The 13,910-nt window shown below is 40.0% G+C and overlaps 1 protein-coding gene across 4 annotated transcripts in view; it reads left to right on the forward strand.

Annotated features, from left to right (window-relative positions):
• The window catches only part of AGL (amylo-alpha-1,6-glucosidase and 4-alpha-glucanotransferase), a 96,161-nt gene extending 90,408 nt beyond the window's left edge, over positions 1-5,753 (forward strand). For all 4 annotated transcript variants that reach the window (XM_075182523.1, XM_075182521.1, XM_075182522.1 and 1 more), the window contains 6 exons: positions 310-422; positions 970-1,181; positions 1,644-1,741; positions 3,902-3,989; positions 4,069-4,202; positions 4,866-5,753. In XM_075182523.1, coding sequence (XP_075038624.1) covers positions 310-422; positions 970-1,181; positions 1,644-1,741; positions 3,902-3,989; positions 4,069-4,202; positions 4,866-4,983 — 763 coding nt within the window. In that variant the 3' untranslated portion in view covers positions 4,984-5,753. The remainder of the gene's footprint in view (positions 1-309; positions 423-969; positions 1,182-1,643; positions 1,742-3,901; positions 3,990-4,068; positions 4,203-4,865) is intronic.
• Positions 5,754-13,910: the final 8,157 nt, after the last annotated feature.

Below are 13,910 nucleotides of genomic sequence, written 5' to 3' on the forward strand. Positions count from 1 at the left end.
TCTCGATGGGGTGCGAGAAAAAATAAGTGGAGAAACATTGCCACAGAATGACTTTACGGTCTGTTCTGGAAGCACTACATGGCACACTGCACTGAATTCAATCTCTCCCCAGGTCTGCGTTACATTACATATGTGTCTTACATTAATGCTTCTTGTCTGTAGCCATCTCAATTTCATAGTAGGTGGCGATGTTTTACTGTCTAGCACTGCAACATTAGCAGTGCATTACTGGCAGCCACTTTCTGATTGCACTGTTTGTATTCATACAGTAGATGGCGATGTCTTACTGTCTTACAATATCCTATTTAGGGACGGCTCTGCTGTGGAGATCATCGGCCTCAGTAAATCTGCAGTACGTTGGCTAAAGGACTTAAGTGACAAAAATGTGTATCCATACAAAGGAGTTAAAGTGCAGAGGAAAGGTGAGAACAGAAGGAATGTCTAACAACCCTGCATAGAAGAATGCACTTATTTTGCTAGGTTTATCAGGTTCACGTTGTAATATTTTCTCAAAAATGTTTTCTGCAGTGCTATTAACATTATCTACATAAGCAGAATACATTTTCACATTGAGTCTGGGCCTGTGTAGTGTGTTGTATTTTGTTTTTTTACACATCATGCACTCCCTAAAAGCAAATCATTCATTTCAATTCATTGCTACCTGAAACTGTAGCTACAAAGTATGCTGTGTACTTATCCTTGCAGGACATGGGTAGTCAATAAAGTCATTATCACCTATAAAATTCACCTATAAGGAGATTTTTTTAACCTGTATTGTTTTATATGATTTCCTAAATAAAGTGCGGAGCATACCAGAACATATATCTGTAAACAGTCATGAAAACATGTATAGCACTCTAGTGTCATATATGTAGTTGGTCCTCCATGTTAATAACCTTATTCCTGTTAGCCTCCACTTCTCACTTACTTTGCATTTCCTGTTTACCATTATGTTTGTGTCTCGTTCAGGAAAAGAGGTGTTGCTTACTTACTCTGAGTGGAGCCGATGCATACAGGATCACTTTGAGAGATATTTCTATGTCTCAGAGGACCCTTCTGATCCCAATGAACAACGTCCAGACCTGGTCCACAAACGCAGCATTTACAAGGATAGCTACGGAGCATCTAGTCCCTGGTGTGATTACCAGCTCCGTCCAAACTTTACTATTGCCATGGTGGTGGTGAGTGTGTGGTGGAGGCCTTGCACAGCATTAAACACAATCCTTTATTTCTAATGCAGTTGTTCACTAGCTTTTCTTCTAGCTAATAATTTATGATATAGCTGCATTTTCATTTTAAATGGCACTACCACCTAATAGTAGATGATAGTTCAGACACCCACATGTTCCACAGGCAAATCAATTTAGTTTGTCAACTTTAAATGGCTGTATTTTAATGTCTTGGCCAGTCATTGGCCCTCCTGCTAACCAATACACACACTCTCACACTCACACGCAAACACTCTCTCTCTCTCCCTCTGGTATTCAGCTGGGGCTGTAAGACAAATGGAGTAACATTGGCTGCATGGGGTGACATTTGGGGCTGCCCTACTACCCTTTCTTAGGTTAATATTATACCTGCACATGATGCAAAACTTTTTCTTTGCATTCTTGCAATAATAAGTGTAATTATTCCTTTTTCAGGCCCCAGAGCTCTTCACTCCTGAGAGAGCCTGGAAAGCTCTTGACATTGCAGAGGAAAAGCTAATGGGACCTTTAGGAATGAAAACATTGGATCCAGAGTAAGTAGATTTTCTGATCTTGACAATATTGTTACTTTATTAACAATACCCAACGAGCTTATGTCATTGTACTTTGATCTTTGTGTATAACAGAGTCTCAGTTTCAGCAACACCTTTCTTTGTGCAGTAACTAAAAGTCTTCCTGAAGTGGCTTCCCACGTTCAGATAAATTGGCTCATACACGCCCTTCTGCACATGTTGCACAATGTATTACTTATGCTTTCCAGTTTCCTCTACTGTTGTCTTCATATAATTGGGTGGAAATGTAAATATTTGCTGATATGAGACAATGCATACCTCTGCTGTACTCTCTGCACTAGAATTGTATCCAGACAGCAGCCCTATGGCTTATGTTGGGGCCATGATAATAGACCACTTTGCCTGATCATATAAAGACATAGCAGAAAGTCACAGAAGGAAGCTAGGGAGAAGAATCTGTGTATTTAAGAATTGCAGAAGGACATGTGCAAGTCAATACATTACATTAATGCAGGAAAATCCTATTTAGGAATAGATGTGTATTCATACAATCAAGCAGAGTTTTGTTTTCATTGCTCTGGAAAGCAGCACACAGTTGCTCACTGGATATATTTGTACCCAGTTCACAGAGCATAGCAGCAAAAATATTATAAACACATTGCTGAAAACTACAATAGGAAGCCAGAAATAGCAATATAGTTAGTAAGAGTAGCAGGAGATTTACAACACAATAAATTAAAGTCATTGGCAGGTGAAATAACACAGAGACGACTTATGGGCGACATGCAGTATGTAGAGTTAGGTTTCACCAAAAAACAACCACTGAAACACAGAACACAATTATACCCAATATGCATTTGAAAACATACCAATATTGTTCCAGTTTTATTCCTATGGAAAGATTGTACATATTTCAACAAAGAGTGCAATTTATAAAAGTTCTAGTACAGTACAAACTGAGAAATATACCACTACTACCATATCAGTGTTATGTAATCAAACCAGTGTCCTGTATGTCAAGTAGTCTACAGTTATAACCATGGTTAATAATAGGTTAACAAACCCTTAGTGTCGCAAAGGATGACTAATGAGATGGCACAGATCTGGCTGTCTAGTCATAGAGCTGTGTGGCCAGATTACACTCTGCTGGGGCTGCTTAGCACCCCCTCGTATGTTCACACAGCTCTAGACATAGAGCTCTGGAACCAGATCACACTCTGCTGGAGCCGCTTAACACCCCCCTCGTAGGTTCGCTGCTGATTTTACACATGCACCAGTGTCTTGTTTGTTGAAGGTTTTACCATTAAATCTCTTTTGTTGTTTGTATTTACAAAATAATTTATGTATTGTATGTCCTACTTGGTATCTGCTGTAGTAAGTGTGTTGACAGACTTCCCTTAAAACATAAAAACAATGAAAGGTATTGTACTAATTTAATAAGCAGAGCCATATACTGTATGTATATAGATTTTTTTTTTCTTCCCAATGAAAAATACATTCTTGTTTGTGTTTTTTTGAGAACTGGGATGATTTCTCTGCTGGCTGCAAGCTCTAGTGAAGGGACAGGCTGTACTTGGATGCGGAGGATGTAGCGGTATTGAAGGAGAAGAGAGTCTGATGGCTGGAGGAGGTGTCATACTAGGAAGTGGGGGGTATGGTCAAAGAGAAAAGCATAAAAGTGTAGTCAGGGCTTAGACAAAGGACATGGGTGAGGAGTGGGAGAAGAGGTTAGAGGGGATAAGGAGGTGTGTAATATTAAAAGTAGCAATACAAATATCAGATAGATGGGAACAAATGCTGGGAGCCTTCCAACTAAACTAGGTGAACTAGAATTATGATATAGCAGCTATATATAGGCAAGTTTAGGTTTAAGAAGAGTTTGCCTATACATAAAAACCAGTTTAAGACTTGTGTCTCCACACAAATAGGAGAGTGATGTCACAAAACTGGATTGTGCCGTCAGCCAGTAGTTTTTCACTTTTGTGAATGGTTGGTATTGCTTGACTGATGCTCTTTTAGAACAATTTATGTACGACGTTATCTGTACATTTAGTACTCAAATGACAATACATAGTTACAGAATATACATGTTTGAATGTGAGTACTTGTCTAAGCTGAGCTATGTGTAACACAATACACTGTACTCTGTGCGAAGACTAATGAATTATTTGTTGTTTTTAGCGACATGGTATACTGTGGAATTTATGACAATGCTCTGGATAACGATAATTATAACCTTGCAAAGGGATTCAATTACCACCAAGGACCGGTAAGACTGCTTGTGCATTAATTTTCTGTAAGCTGTGTCTCTATTGGGCAAGATCATGACAAGGTCTCTACTTTTCCAGGAATGGCTTTGGCCCATCGGGTATTTCCTGCGTGCCAAGTTGTATTTCGCAAAGCTGATAGACCGGGAAACATACCAGAAAACAGTGGTTTTAGTGAAGAATGTACTGTCCCGCCACTATACACATCTGGAAAGGTGAGGAGGGTAACATCTAAATATTAAACCCCCAAAATGTGTTTGCTATAAATAGCACACTTTTTAAATGAATATAGTTTCTGCAGCAGCAACAAAGATTTGTTTTCATTTCCGGACATTACTGTCCACATCAAAGGAGAGTATTAACTGCTATAGGTCTTCTGGAGAGGTGGCGGACCTGGAAGCCATATTTCTGTCTAGTTGAAGGGTGGGGCTCCCTTTCCTGATACCTCCAGATTCCTACACATCACACCATCTGCTTCTGCAAATTACTATGTCGGATGTTCAGTGTTAACTAAGAACACCGCTTTCATTGAGAGTTTAAACTCTACAGGCAGTAATGCAAATATATAAGAAAGAGACATTTAGGTACATTACTGCATCTATATGCCCACACTAGTAGAAAATAAAGGATCTGAAACTGGTGGCATGCAAAATGTTGTATTCAGCAAGCCTCCCTATGCCATTGTCTTACACATGGTTCAAGTCATTTAGATATCAGTATATCAGCTTACTAAAGGATCACTGGAATAACTATTTTACCAAATGTACATTATCTAGGGATGCCAAGACAAGTGAGTGACATATAAGTTTGGTTACTGTGAAGACCAGATTATTTCACAGGTCATGTCTCTTCATTTTATGATGGTATTTCTTCATCAGGTCCTCCTGGAAAGGTCTCCCCGAACTAACCAACGAGAATGGCCAGTACTGTCCCTTCAGCTGTGAGACGCAGGCCTGGTCTCTCTCCGTGGTGCTGGAGGTTCTACATGACCTGTAGATCACCCCATCACTAAACCTTACATTATCGCTGCATTTGTGATGCTTCTGGACATTTTCTTCTTATTAAGAAGCAGAGGATTGGAATGGTTAATAGCACACCTTAAGGAAGAGACTGTGCTAGCAGGTGACTGCATTGAAATGTGATAAACCTCACCACAAGAAATCTAATTGTTAATACACAGTCACTGAAATCAATACTTTCCTTTTGAAATGCTTTGTTTACTTTGCACGTAACACATATACGTCAAAATAATTATATTTGCACCACTATCTGGATCCTACAGCTCATCATTTTACATTATGGTTTTACAGAATTTCTTTTCTGTTTTTAAAAATGTAAATACATTCACGGAGACCCTGCTAATTAACTTAATTAAGTTGTGACTGACCCTCAAGTGATTGAGGGGAAAGCTGCATGGACAGTAATTGCCGAGCATTGCTGCTGTAAGATAGGGATCACATGTTCTTAGAATGTTCCGTTTTAACGTAGTAGGAGAGATACATGAATAGATATGCAGGTTGCAGTGGGGTTGGGTGGTGTCAAATATGAATGAATAAAAGTATAAATAATTGGAATAATGAAGTCTATTTAATTTAGTCTGTTACAAAGAAAACCATAATATATAAATGTATTCAGGCCATATCATCAAGGCAATAATATGTGGTCAGAGCAGATAAAACGGGGTAAACTAATTTAGATGAGGTTGTTTTGATGATGTTGTTTGTTGTATCCTGTGTATATCTGTGCAATAAAGCATATGATATTCACTTCTTTTGTCTGCTTTTTTTCTTTTTCAACCAGCTTTTGGTTGCGGTCTGTAAAGATCACTAAATCTACTACACAAATTGCTTGATATAACAGAGCTAGCTACCAATAACATCCACAAATAATGTTTCAGGAAACTCTTACATCAATTTTTGAACTGAGGTTTTGATCATGGGTGAATTTTTTTTTTATGCACACCGTCTTCCTATTTGTAAGTCTACTGGTAATCAATGTCAATCAGCGTCTAAAATGTCTGATATGCAAGGACAACAGCAAGTGTACAAACAATGTCAAATATCTTCTTTAGGAGAACATTTACATACTTATTTGTGATTGTGAAATTAATTATTTTAAGATTGGATGAATTTATCTATTTTAAGAATAGTACCCATTTGAGTTTTATACAGTTTTGTGTAAGTAGAACAGTAGTTACATACTAGTGTGCTGCATAGAGAGAATAGACACATTTACAGGTCCATTCTCTTAAATCATATTTTAGATTATCAATGTCAAAGTGAATGCAATAGACAAACAACTTACGTTAAAATAATGCCCGTGTGTGAGGCCTATGAGTAATAGTAAAGAGACGATTGTTAGGGTGTTTCCTGACAATACCTATTAGTTAATGCTGCATTCAGAAATGCTGGAGTGCATCTCCTTAGGTGTGGCACAGCTCTCTAGGTACAGATGTAAACATGACATGTTTTATATTGTGACAGTGGGGCGCAGCTCTGTATGCCTGTGAGTGAATTGTGTCATAATAACAATTAAAAGTTACACCACATGGATTTGCACATCACACCATGCTCCAGAGTAAATATTAGCCAACTGCTACCGGAATACAATATACTTCAGCTTTATAGAAATAATCCAGCTTGTCACAGGAGAGATACATGAATAGATATGCAGGTTGAAGTGGGGTTGGGTGGTATCAAATATGCAGCACCTAGTACAAGTAAATCCATTGTTTACACTATATTATAGTGACATGAAACAAGTTTTTAAAGGGTACATTTTATTTGTATGATATTGCCTGCTTTTTACAACACTACTCAAAGCAAAGTTACAAATATAAATGAAAACATTTCATTAAAGCGCCAGCATTGATTACATTTTAGGTGTTTTTTTTTCTAAACTCACAGAAAGTCTTTTTCTTTTGTATCCTTACATAAGAGCCTGACTGCTATATGTCAGTGATTACCTACCACTGTGTCGGACACTATTGTGTTTTATGGCTCTGTGTTGGATGTGTCATAAAAATGTTCTTTTCATCAGTTAAAAGTCTGGAAAAGGAAGGAAATAGCTAAAAAATTGCATTTACTATATTTTAATTATTTCATTTATCATTGTAACATATATACACTATATGGCCAAAAGTATGCATTTGTACAAAAGGTGTTAGATAGGGAAGAGGTCTTCCACACCAAACTCTGGAAACCATCTTTTCATGGACCTCTCTTTGTGCACAGGGGCATTGTTATGCTGAGACAGGAGAGGGCATTTCCCAAACTGTTGGCATTAAGTTAGAAACACACAATTCTCTAGAAAGTCATTGTATGCTGTAGCAGTAAGATTTCCCTTCTTATTTCCAGCACTCCAGAGTCCAAAGGCAGTGTGCTTTACACCACTCCAGTCAAACCTTACAATTGTCCTGAGGCTTATTGGCTGATTGGCAACGGAATCACCGTACATGAGCTCCTGATGAACAGTTCTTAAGCTGATGTTGCTTCCTGAGGTAGTTTGGAACACTGTTATGTGCTACAACCGAGGACAGATCATTTTTCTTCATCATCCACTTTGGGGGACATTGCTGCCATGGGGTATCCCCATGTTTAGATACTGCTCTGCAGTATTTGTTGCCAGCTTAGTCATTTTTTTTTATTTTATTAGTGTATGACCCTAGGATAGGAGAGGACATGTGTAATTGTTTCACACTGTTCCTGGTAGTTAGCATAAAACACCGTTCCATTTTTATAAAAAAAAAAAAAAAAGTCCTGCATCATCTATGCCCTTCTGTTAAAGGATCTGTAGTTACGCCCTAAATGTGCCTGTTATCCTCTTATTCTGTTCTCAGATACACTCGTTATAAAACTCGCACTTTTATGCACTTTTCCTTAATAAATTTTGCCTTACTCAGTCACACTAAATAACACTTTTGACCAAACTAAATAACATTTAAGCTTTACAGAATTATTTTTCTCTTTCATCCATCTGGGGGACACTGCTTACATGGGGTTGTGTGAGGGGGAGGAGAAGTTTGCACTTAACTAGTTAATTCTGTGAGCTGCTGACAGATCCCTCCCCCTGCAAACCCCATGTAATCTCAGTTTATGTTGAGTGCCCAAAGGAGTTGGGCTTCTTTTTTTCTGGGCAGTGAATTTGTTCACTGTGGTTAGGTTTTTTTAATTTGTTTCTCTTTTTTATTCTTTTACTTAGGTACAAGTGTGTTCTGTTCCATACAGAGTACACTTGTTCGGAGAAGCAGCTGTCAGCTGAGAGCCTGACGGCTGTCGCTGACAGACCTTTTTCTATTTTTATAGGCTTTTCAGCAGTGTGACAGGCGGCTTATACAAGCCTCTGTCACACTTGAGGATTTCAAGATTACCGGCGCTGCCACGGAGGCAGAAAGCGCCGGTATTCTTCACAGCCTGCGATGTCATGTTGGAGCAGTCCAAAAGGAACAGACATTTAGGTCCAGATCGTCGGATGCCAGGAGACACTCACTCTGAGGTAGGTCTTCCTCCTCCTCCACAAGCCGTCCCTCTTCCAAGCTTCTGGATAAACCACCAGCATGGCGTCCACCCCCCCTATTGGCGGCGGCGGGGTGGGGGGACGTCTGCTACAAAGCTCTAAGAGCTTACGCTCCAAATCTTCATTGTGCCGCTGGCTCTAAGAGCTTACGCTCTAACTCTCCACTGTGCCGCTGGCTCCATAAGCTTATGCTCCATGTCTCCACTGTACCGCTGGCTCCAAGAGCTTACGCTCCAACTCTCTACTGTGCCGCTGGCTCCAAGAGCTTACACTCCATCTCTACACTGTACCACTGGCCATAACATCTTACGCTCCATCTCTCTCCGCTGTGCTGCTGGTTCTAAGAGCTTACGCTCAATCTCTCAGCTGTACCGCTGGTCAAAAGAGCTCACGCTCCATCTCATTCCGCTGAACCGCTGACCACAAGAGCTCACGCTCCATCTCTCTCAGGTGTACCACTGGCCCCAAGAGCTCACGCTCCATCTCACCCCACGGTACTGCTGGCCTACAACAGAGCTTACGCCCCACTTCTCCACAAGAGCTTACGCTCCACCATTCTGCTGTTCCGCCTGTCTACACAGCTTACGCTCCATCATTCAGCTACACTTCTTGTCTACAGAGCTTACACTCCATCATTCAGCTATACTATTAGTTTACAGAGCTTACGCTCCGCTATTGCATTGTACTAATTGTCTACAGAGCTCGTGCACCATCTTCTCTGCTGTACCATGCTAGTCTCATTTTGCTCATTTCCCTAAAAGATCTCGCCTGACACTCCTTGTAAGGGCTGCGACCTGCGGGCTGACGCAGCTAAGACCAAACCACCTTGCGGCGGTCCCTGGTGAACACCGTCCGTTCGTTAGACTCCGTGCCTTGCTAGGAATAGTGCCAAGTTGGGCAGATCAAAGAATCCTATCTATCAAACCGTGAAACAGAGTCATTTACAGTTGGGATGGCCTCAACCCATTTTGAAAATATATCCACAACTACCAAGGTATAAAGATAATTGCGACTGCCAGCTGGTAGTTGAATAAGAATTAGTATTTGTTATATTGATTTAACTATGACAGATATCAAACAATAGCTACACAGTTAAATGTATATAAATAGTTAAATCCAATCAACATTCTCAAACTACGAGCTATGTTGTTAGCTCTTCAAGGAGCACAATCCTTCCTTCCGGGAAAGCTGGTCAAGCTCCAATCGGACAACGTCTCAGTCTTAGACTGAGTTCCCTAAAGGTTCAGGTCTCAGCAATTTCTATCTTTTTCCAGCGCCGATTGGCTTGTCTCCTTGACGTTCGTACTTTTCTTCAGGGAGTGCTACATGTTCGGCCTCCTCACATTCCTCCTTTGGCTCCATGGGACTTGAAATTGGTTCTTGGTGTCCTTCAGTGGCCTCCATTCGAACCACCTGAGTCGGATGGAGAGTGGAAAGTGGTGTTTTTATTGGCCATTGCTTCTGCACAATTTGTGTCAGAACTAGGGGCTTTGTCCTGTAAGGTCCCTTAACTGGTGTTCCATGAAGATAGGGTGGTTCCCAGAACTATGGCTACCTTTTTGCCGAAGGTGTATTCAGGTTTTCATATAAATCAGGAGATTAGTGGTTCCGGCTTTTTTGGGAAGGGATTCGTCGCTCCGGGCCTTCTTCTGTCTGGACGTTGTCCGGGCCTTAAAGGTTTATGTAGATAGGACTTCTGCTTGTTGGAGGACTGACTCTCTTTTTGTACTTTATAATTCTCATAAGAGAGGTGGCCAGCCACCAAGCAAACCATTGCTTGTTGGATTCGGTCAATGATTAAGCATACCTATGTAAGTACAAATCGAGCTGTGCCTCAGGTTCTCATGGCGCACTCTACCTGGGTGGTGGGTGCCTCCTGGGCTGCTCGCCATGGCGCTTCTGCAGATCAACTGTGTAGGGCAGCGACCTGGTCCTCTGTCCATACCTTTACTCAATTTTACCAGTTCAACATTTTTGCGTCTTCAGTTTTGGCCACAGTGTTTTGCAGGCTGTTAGACCAGAGCATTTCCTCCCCTAGGGGCTACTTTAGAAGGTCCCCATGGTAGCAGTGTCCCCCAGAGTGAATGATGAAGAAAAGAAGATTTTTGTACTTGCGTTAAATCTATTTCTCCGAGTCAATCTGGGGGACACTGTATTCCCTCCCTTTTGCAGTTCTACGGTTTAGTTTGTATTGTTGTACACTTTTCTTGGGACTTTAATATTACTGAGGTCTATGGGGTTTCAGAGGGGAGGAGTCAGCAGCAGCAAGTTTAGTTAACTATTTAAGTGCCAGCTCCAAGCGCCCTCATATAACCCCATGGTAGCAATGTCCCCCAGGTGGACTCGGAGAAAGAGATTTAACGTATAAATCTTCTTTTACGAGCTTCGCACTTCACTCCGCTGTCCTGTTCTGTGAGGTTGTGTAAGCTACTGCTTTACAGCTGAGCTTTTGTTACTCCTAGAGATTTCCACTTTCTAATAATAGCACTTACAATTAACCAGGGCAGCTGGAGCAGGGCAGACATTTGACAAACTGACTAGTTGTAAAACTGGCATCCTATAACCGTGCCAGTGAAATTCACTGAGCTCTTCAGTACGACCCATTCCACTGCAAAGTTTTGACTATGGAGATTGCAGGGTTGTGTGCTTCATTTTATGCACCTGTTGAGTGTGGCTGAAATGGAAAAACACACTAATTAGAAGGCGTGTCCACATACTTTTGGCCATGCCGTGGGTGTCTCAAGAAAGTGAGTTATAAGGCGAGTGTTAACATGTCAAAACAAAAAGAAGACTGCGCTGTGGTATAGTGACTGGTAGAGATAAAATATTAACTACTGGAGTAACTCCCAAATAACTTCAAGTTAATGGAACGGTTCTTCAAAATATAAAACATTTATTATTCACATAAAAACATATACACAAAAATCACATAGAAACATATACACACACTAAATATGACTTCAATTATAAAGCAAATAGCCACTTGACCAATTTGTGTTAGACCATAAATTATGTTCTTACTCCAGGTGATAAAATGACCAATAATAATGGAATATACAATCAAACACTATTCGTATTATACATAGTAATTCCGAATATTTGTATTCATAGAGGCGTGTGTATATATATATATATTATGCTGATTAAATCATTGTTGAGGAATTACTACACCATATGGTACTATCATATTTACTATTATATATTTTTATATATATATATATATATATATATATATATATATATATTTTTATATATATATATATATATATATATATATATATATATATATATATATATATATATGTATATATATGATAGGTCAAGATATCTAAACGGCACTTATCCCAATGTTTGGATCTTATGGAAACTTGGAGGTTTTAACTCGTATGACACCTCCACAGATTGAGTGTGGCAGCTAGATCTTAAAACCGGACGGTTAATCCGAATGTAATAGGAAAAAAAGAGAAGGAGAAGGACGGTGCCTTCAGGTGTCAACAGAGAACAATTAGTTTAATAGTGAAATATAATTAGTTCAATTAGTAAGAACAAAGGAATCAGAGAATTTATTTATACAAGCTGCCAATAACAGGACACCATGCATGCAGTTCATATAAGTCCATTTGTGACAACCTAAGTCAACGTGCTTCAATGAAAATAACAATGGTCGTGCAGTGTGGTGAATCTACCAGGACTATAGCCCGATTCTCCAGAAAAACATGCGTACTAGATGTATGAATAAAAACAGCTTATCTGTATGACTGCTCCTTGGTCACTCGAGTAGCCGCTCCGTTGTTAAATTAACTTCTCTTCTCTGTTCATAAAGATCTGATATACACCGCTCAATAGTGGAGACGTTCTTTAGCCATAAAGACTGCATCACCACTCTCACAGTGTCTCATCCGCTCGCCAGTTAGAAAAATAAATATGATAGTACCATATGGTGTAGTCATTTCTCAACAATGATTTAATCAGCATAATATATATATATATATATATATATAATCAAACTCGCAATATAGATAAAATATATAATCTTATCTGGATGCAGGTTCACTTCTCAGGTGTTAGGTCCCCGGTATACACATGAGGATAATCCTCAAAGTCTCCACACAGAAGCTCAGTAAGGAAAATGACTCTATGTAGTCCAAGGAATATGCAGTGAGTGCAAACAGATTATAAATGTACCTCAACGCGTTTCGTTCTATTAATAGAACTTCAATAGGAGGAAAAAGAAAGTACTGATGGTGCTCTGATTAAATATCATGTGCGGCGCCATGTTGCGTCGGTGTCATGGAAACCGAATGGCGTCATCAGAAGATTGTGGCGCTTAGCATAGACGTGTCAGTGTTTCTATATATGTAATATTATGTGCTAGGGACGTATGATCGCCAGAGCCCCACCTCTAACATTAGAGGGAAAAGTGTATTTGCAACATTTTATGCATCCATATTTGAAGACAAGAGACCCATTTGAAGTGTGGGCAAGTATACAATTGACAATACTGCGGTGGCCATATTGAGTGAGGGAAAAGGACCACGCTCTACTTAGTGTGTAAAACAATTTTGGACACACCTACAGTAATAGTAAGGAATACCAGACACACTTTTTCCTCTAATCCTCTATCGAACCGCTCTTTTAGTGTTTCTACCTCTGGCACATCTTCCCCTCCACTCCCATTATCTGTTGGGGTGCCTCAAGGCTCTGTTCTTGGCCCTTTGCTTTTTACTTTTTTACTTTTCCCTACACTGGCTCCCTGTGTCCTCCAGAATCAAATTCAAATTACTCACCCTTACCTACAAAGCCCTCAACAACACTACTCCTGCATACATTTCAACTTTCATATCAAAATACTCTCCGTCCCGCCCTCTTAGATCTAATTTTGACCTGCACCTTGTCTTGTTTCTGGTAACCACCTCTCACTCCTTCCTATAAGCCTTCTCCCATGCTGCTCTCCACTTTTCCCTACCATGCTCAATCAGACTTTCCCACAGCCTTCAAATCTTTAGATACTCTTTGAAAACCCATCTCTTTTAGCGGTGACCTTATCCTCGATAACACTATTCACGCTAATGCACCCTCGCAACTATCCCAGTCTCCACTCTGAAACACATTTACTTCTCTTGTTTCAGCTGTGCCCTCTTCCACTTAGAATGTAAGCTCTCTAATGAACAGGGTCCTTTATACCCTTTGTTTTCATTTCTGCGTTTATTTTGTCTACCTTGTATGTTCCTGTTTTATATATGTACTGTTTTCCCTACAGTACGGCGCTGTGGAGCACTGTGGCGCCTTACAAATCTATGATAATAATAGTAATAATAATAATAGAGAATAAGAATGAATGGATGCAGTCTGCTTTCGAACTACAAGAAAGTCACCCAGAATACCAAAGGAGGAGGAGGGAGTGCAGT

Source organism: Mixophyes fleayi, chromosome 8 (genome assembly GCF_038048845.1).
Source record: "Mixophyes fleayi isolate aMixFle1 chromosome 8, aMixFle1.hap1, whole genome shotgun sequence".
Lineage (NCBI taxonomy): Eukaryota > Metazoa > Chordata > Amphibia > Anura > Limnodynastidae > Mixophyes > Mixophyes fleayi.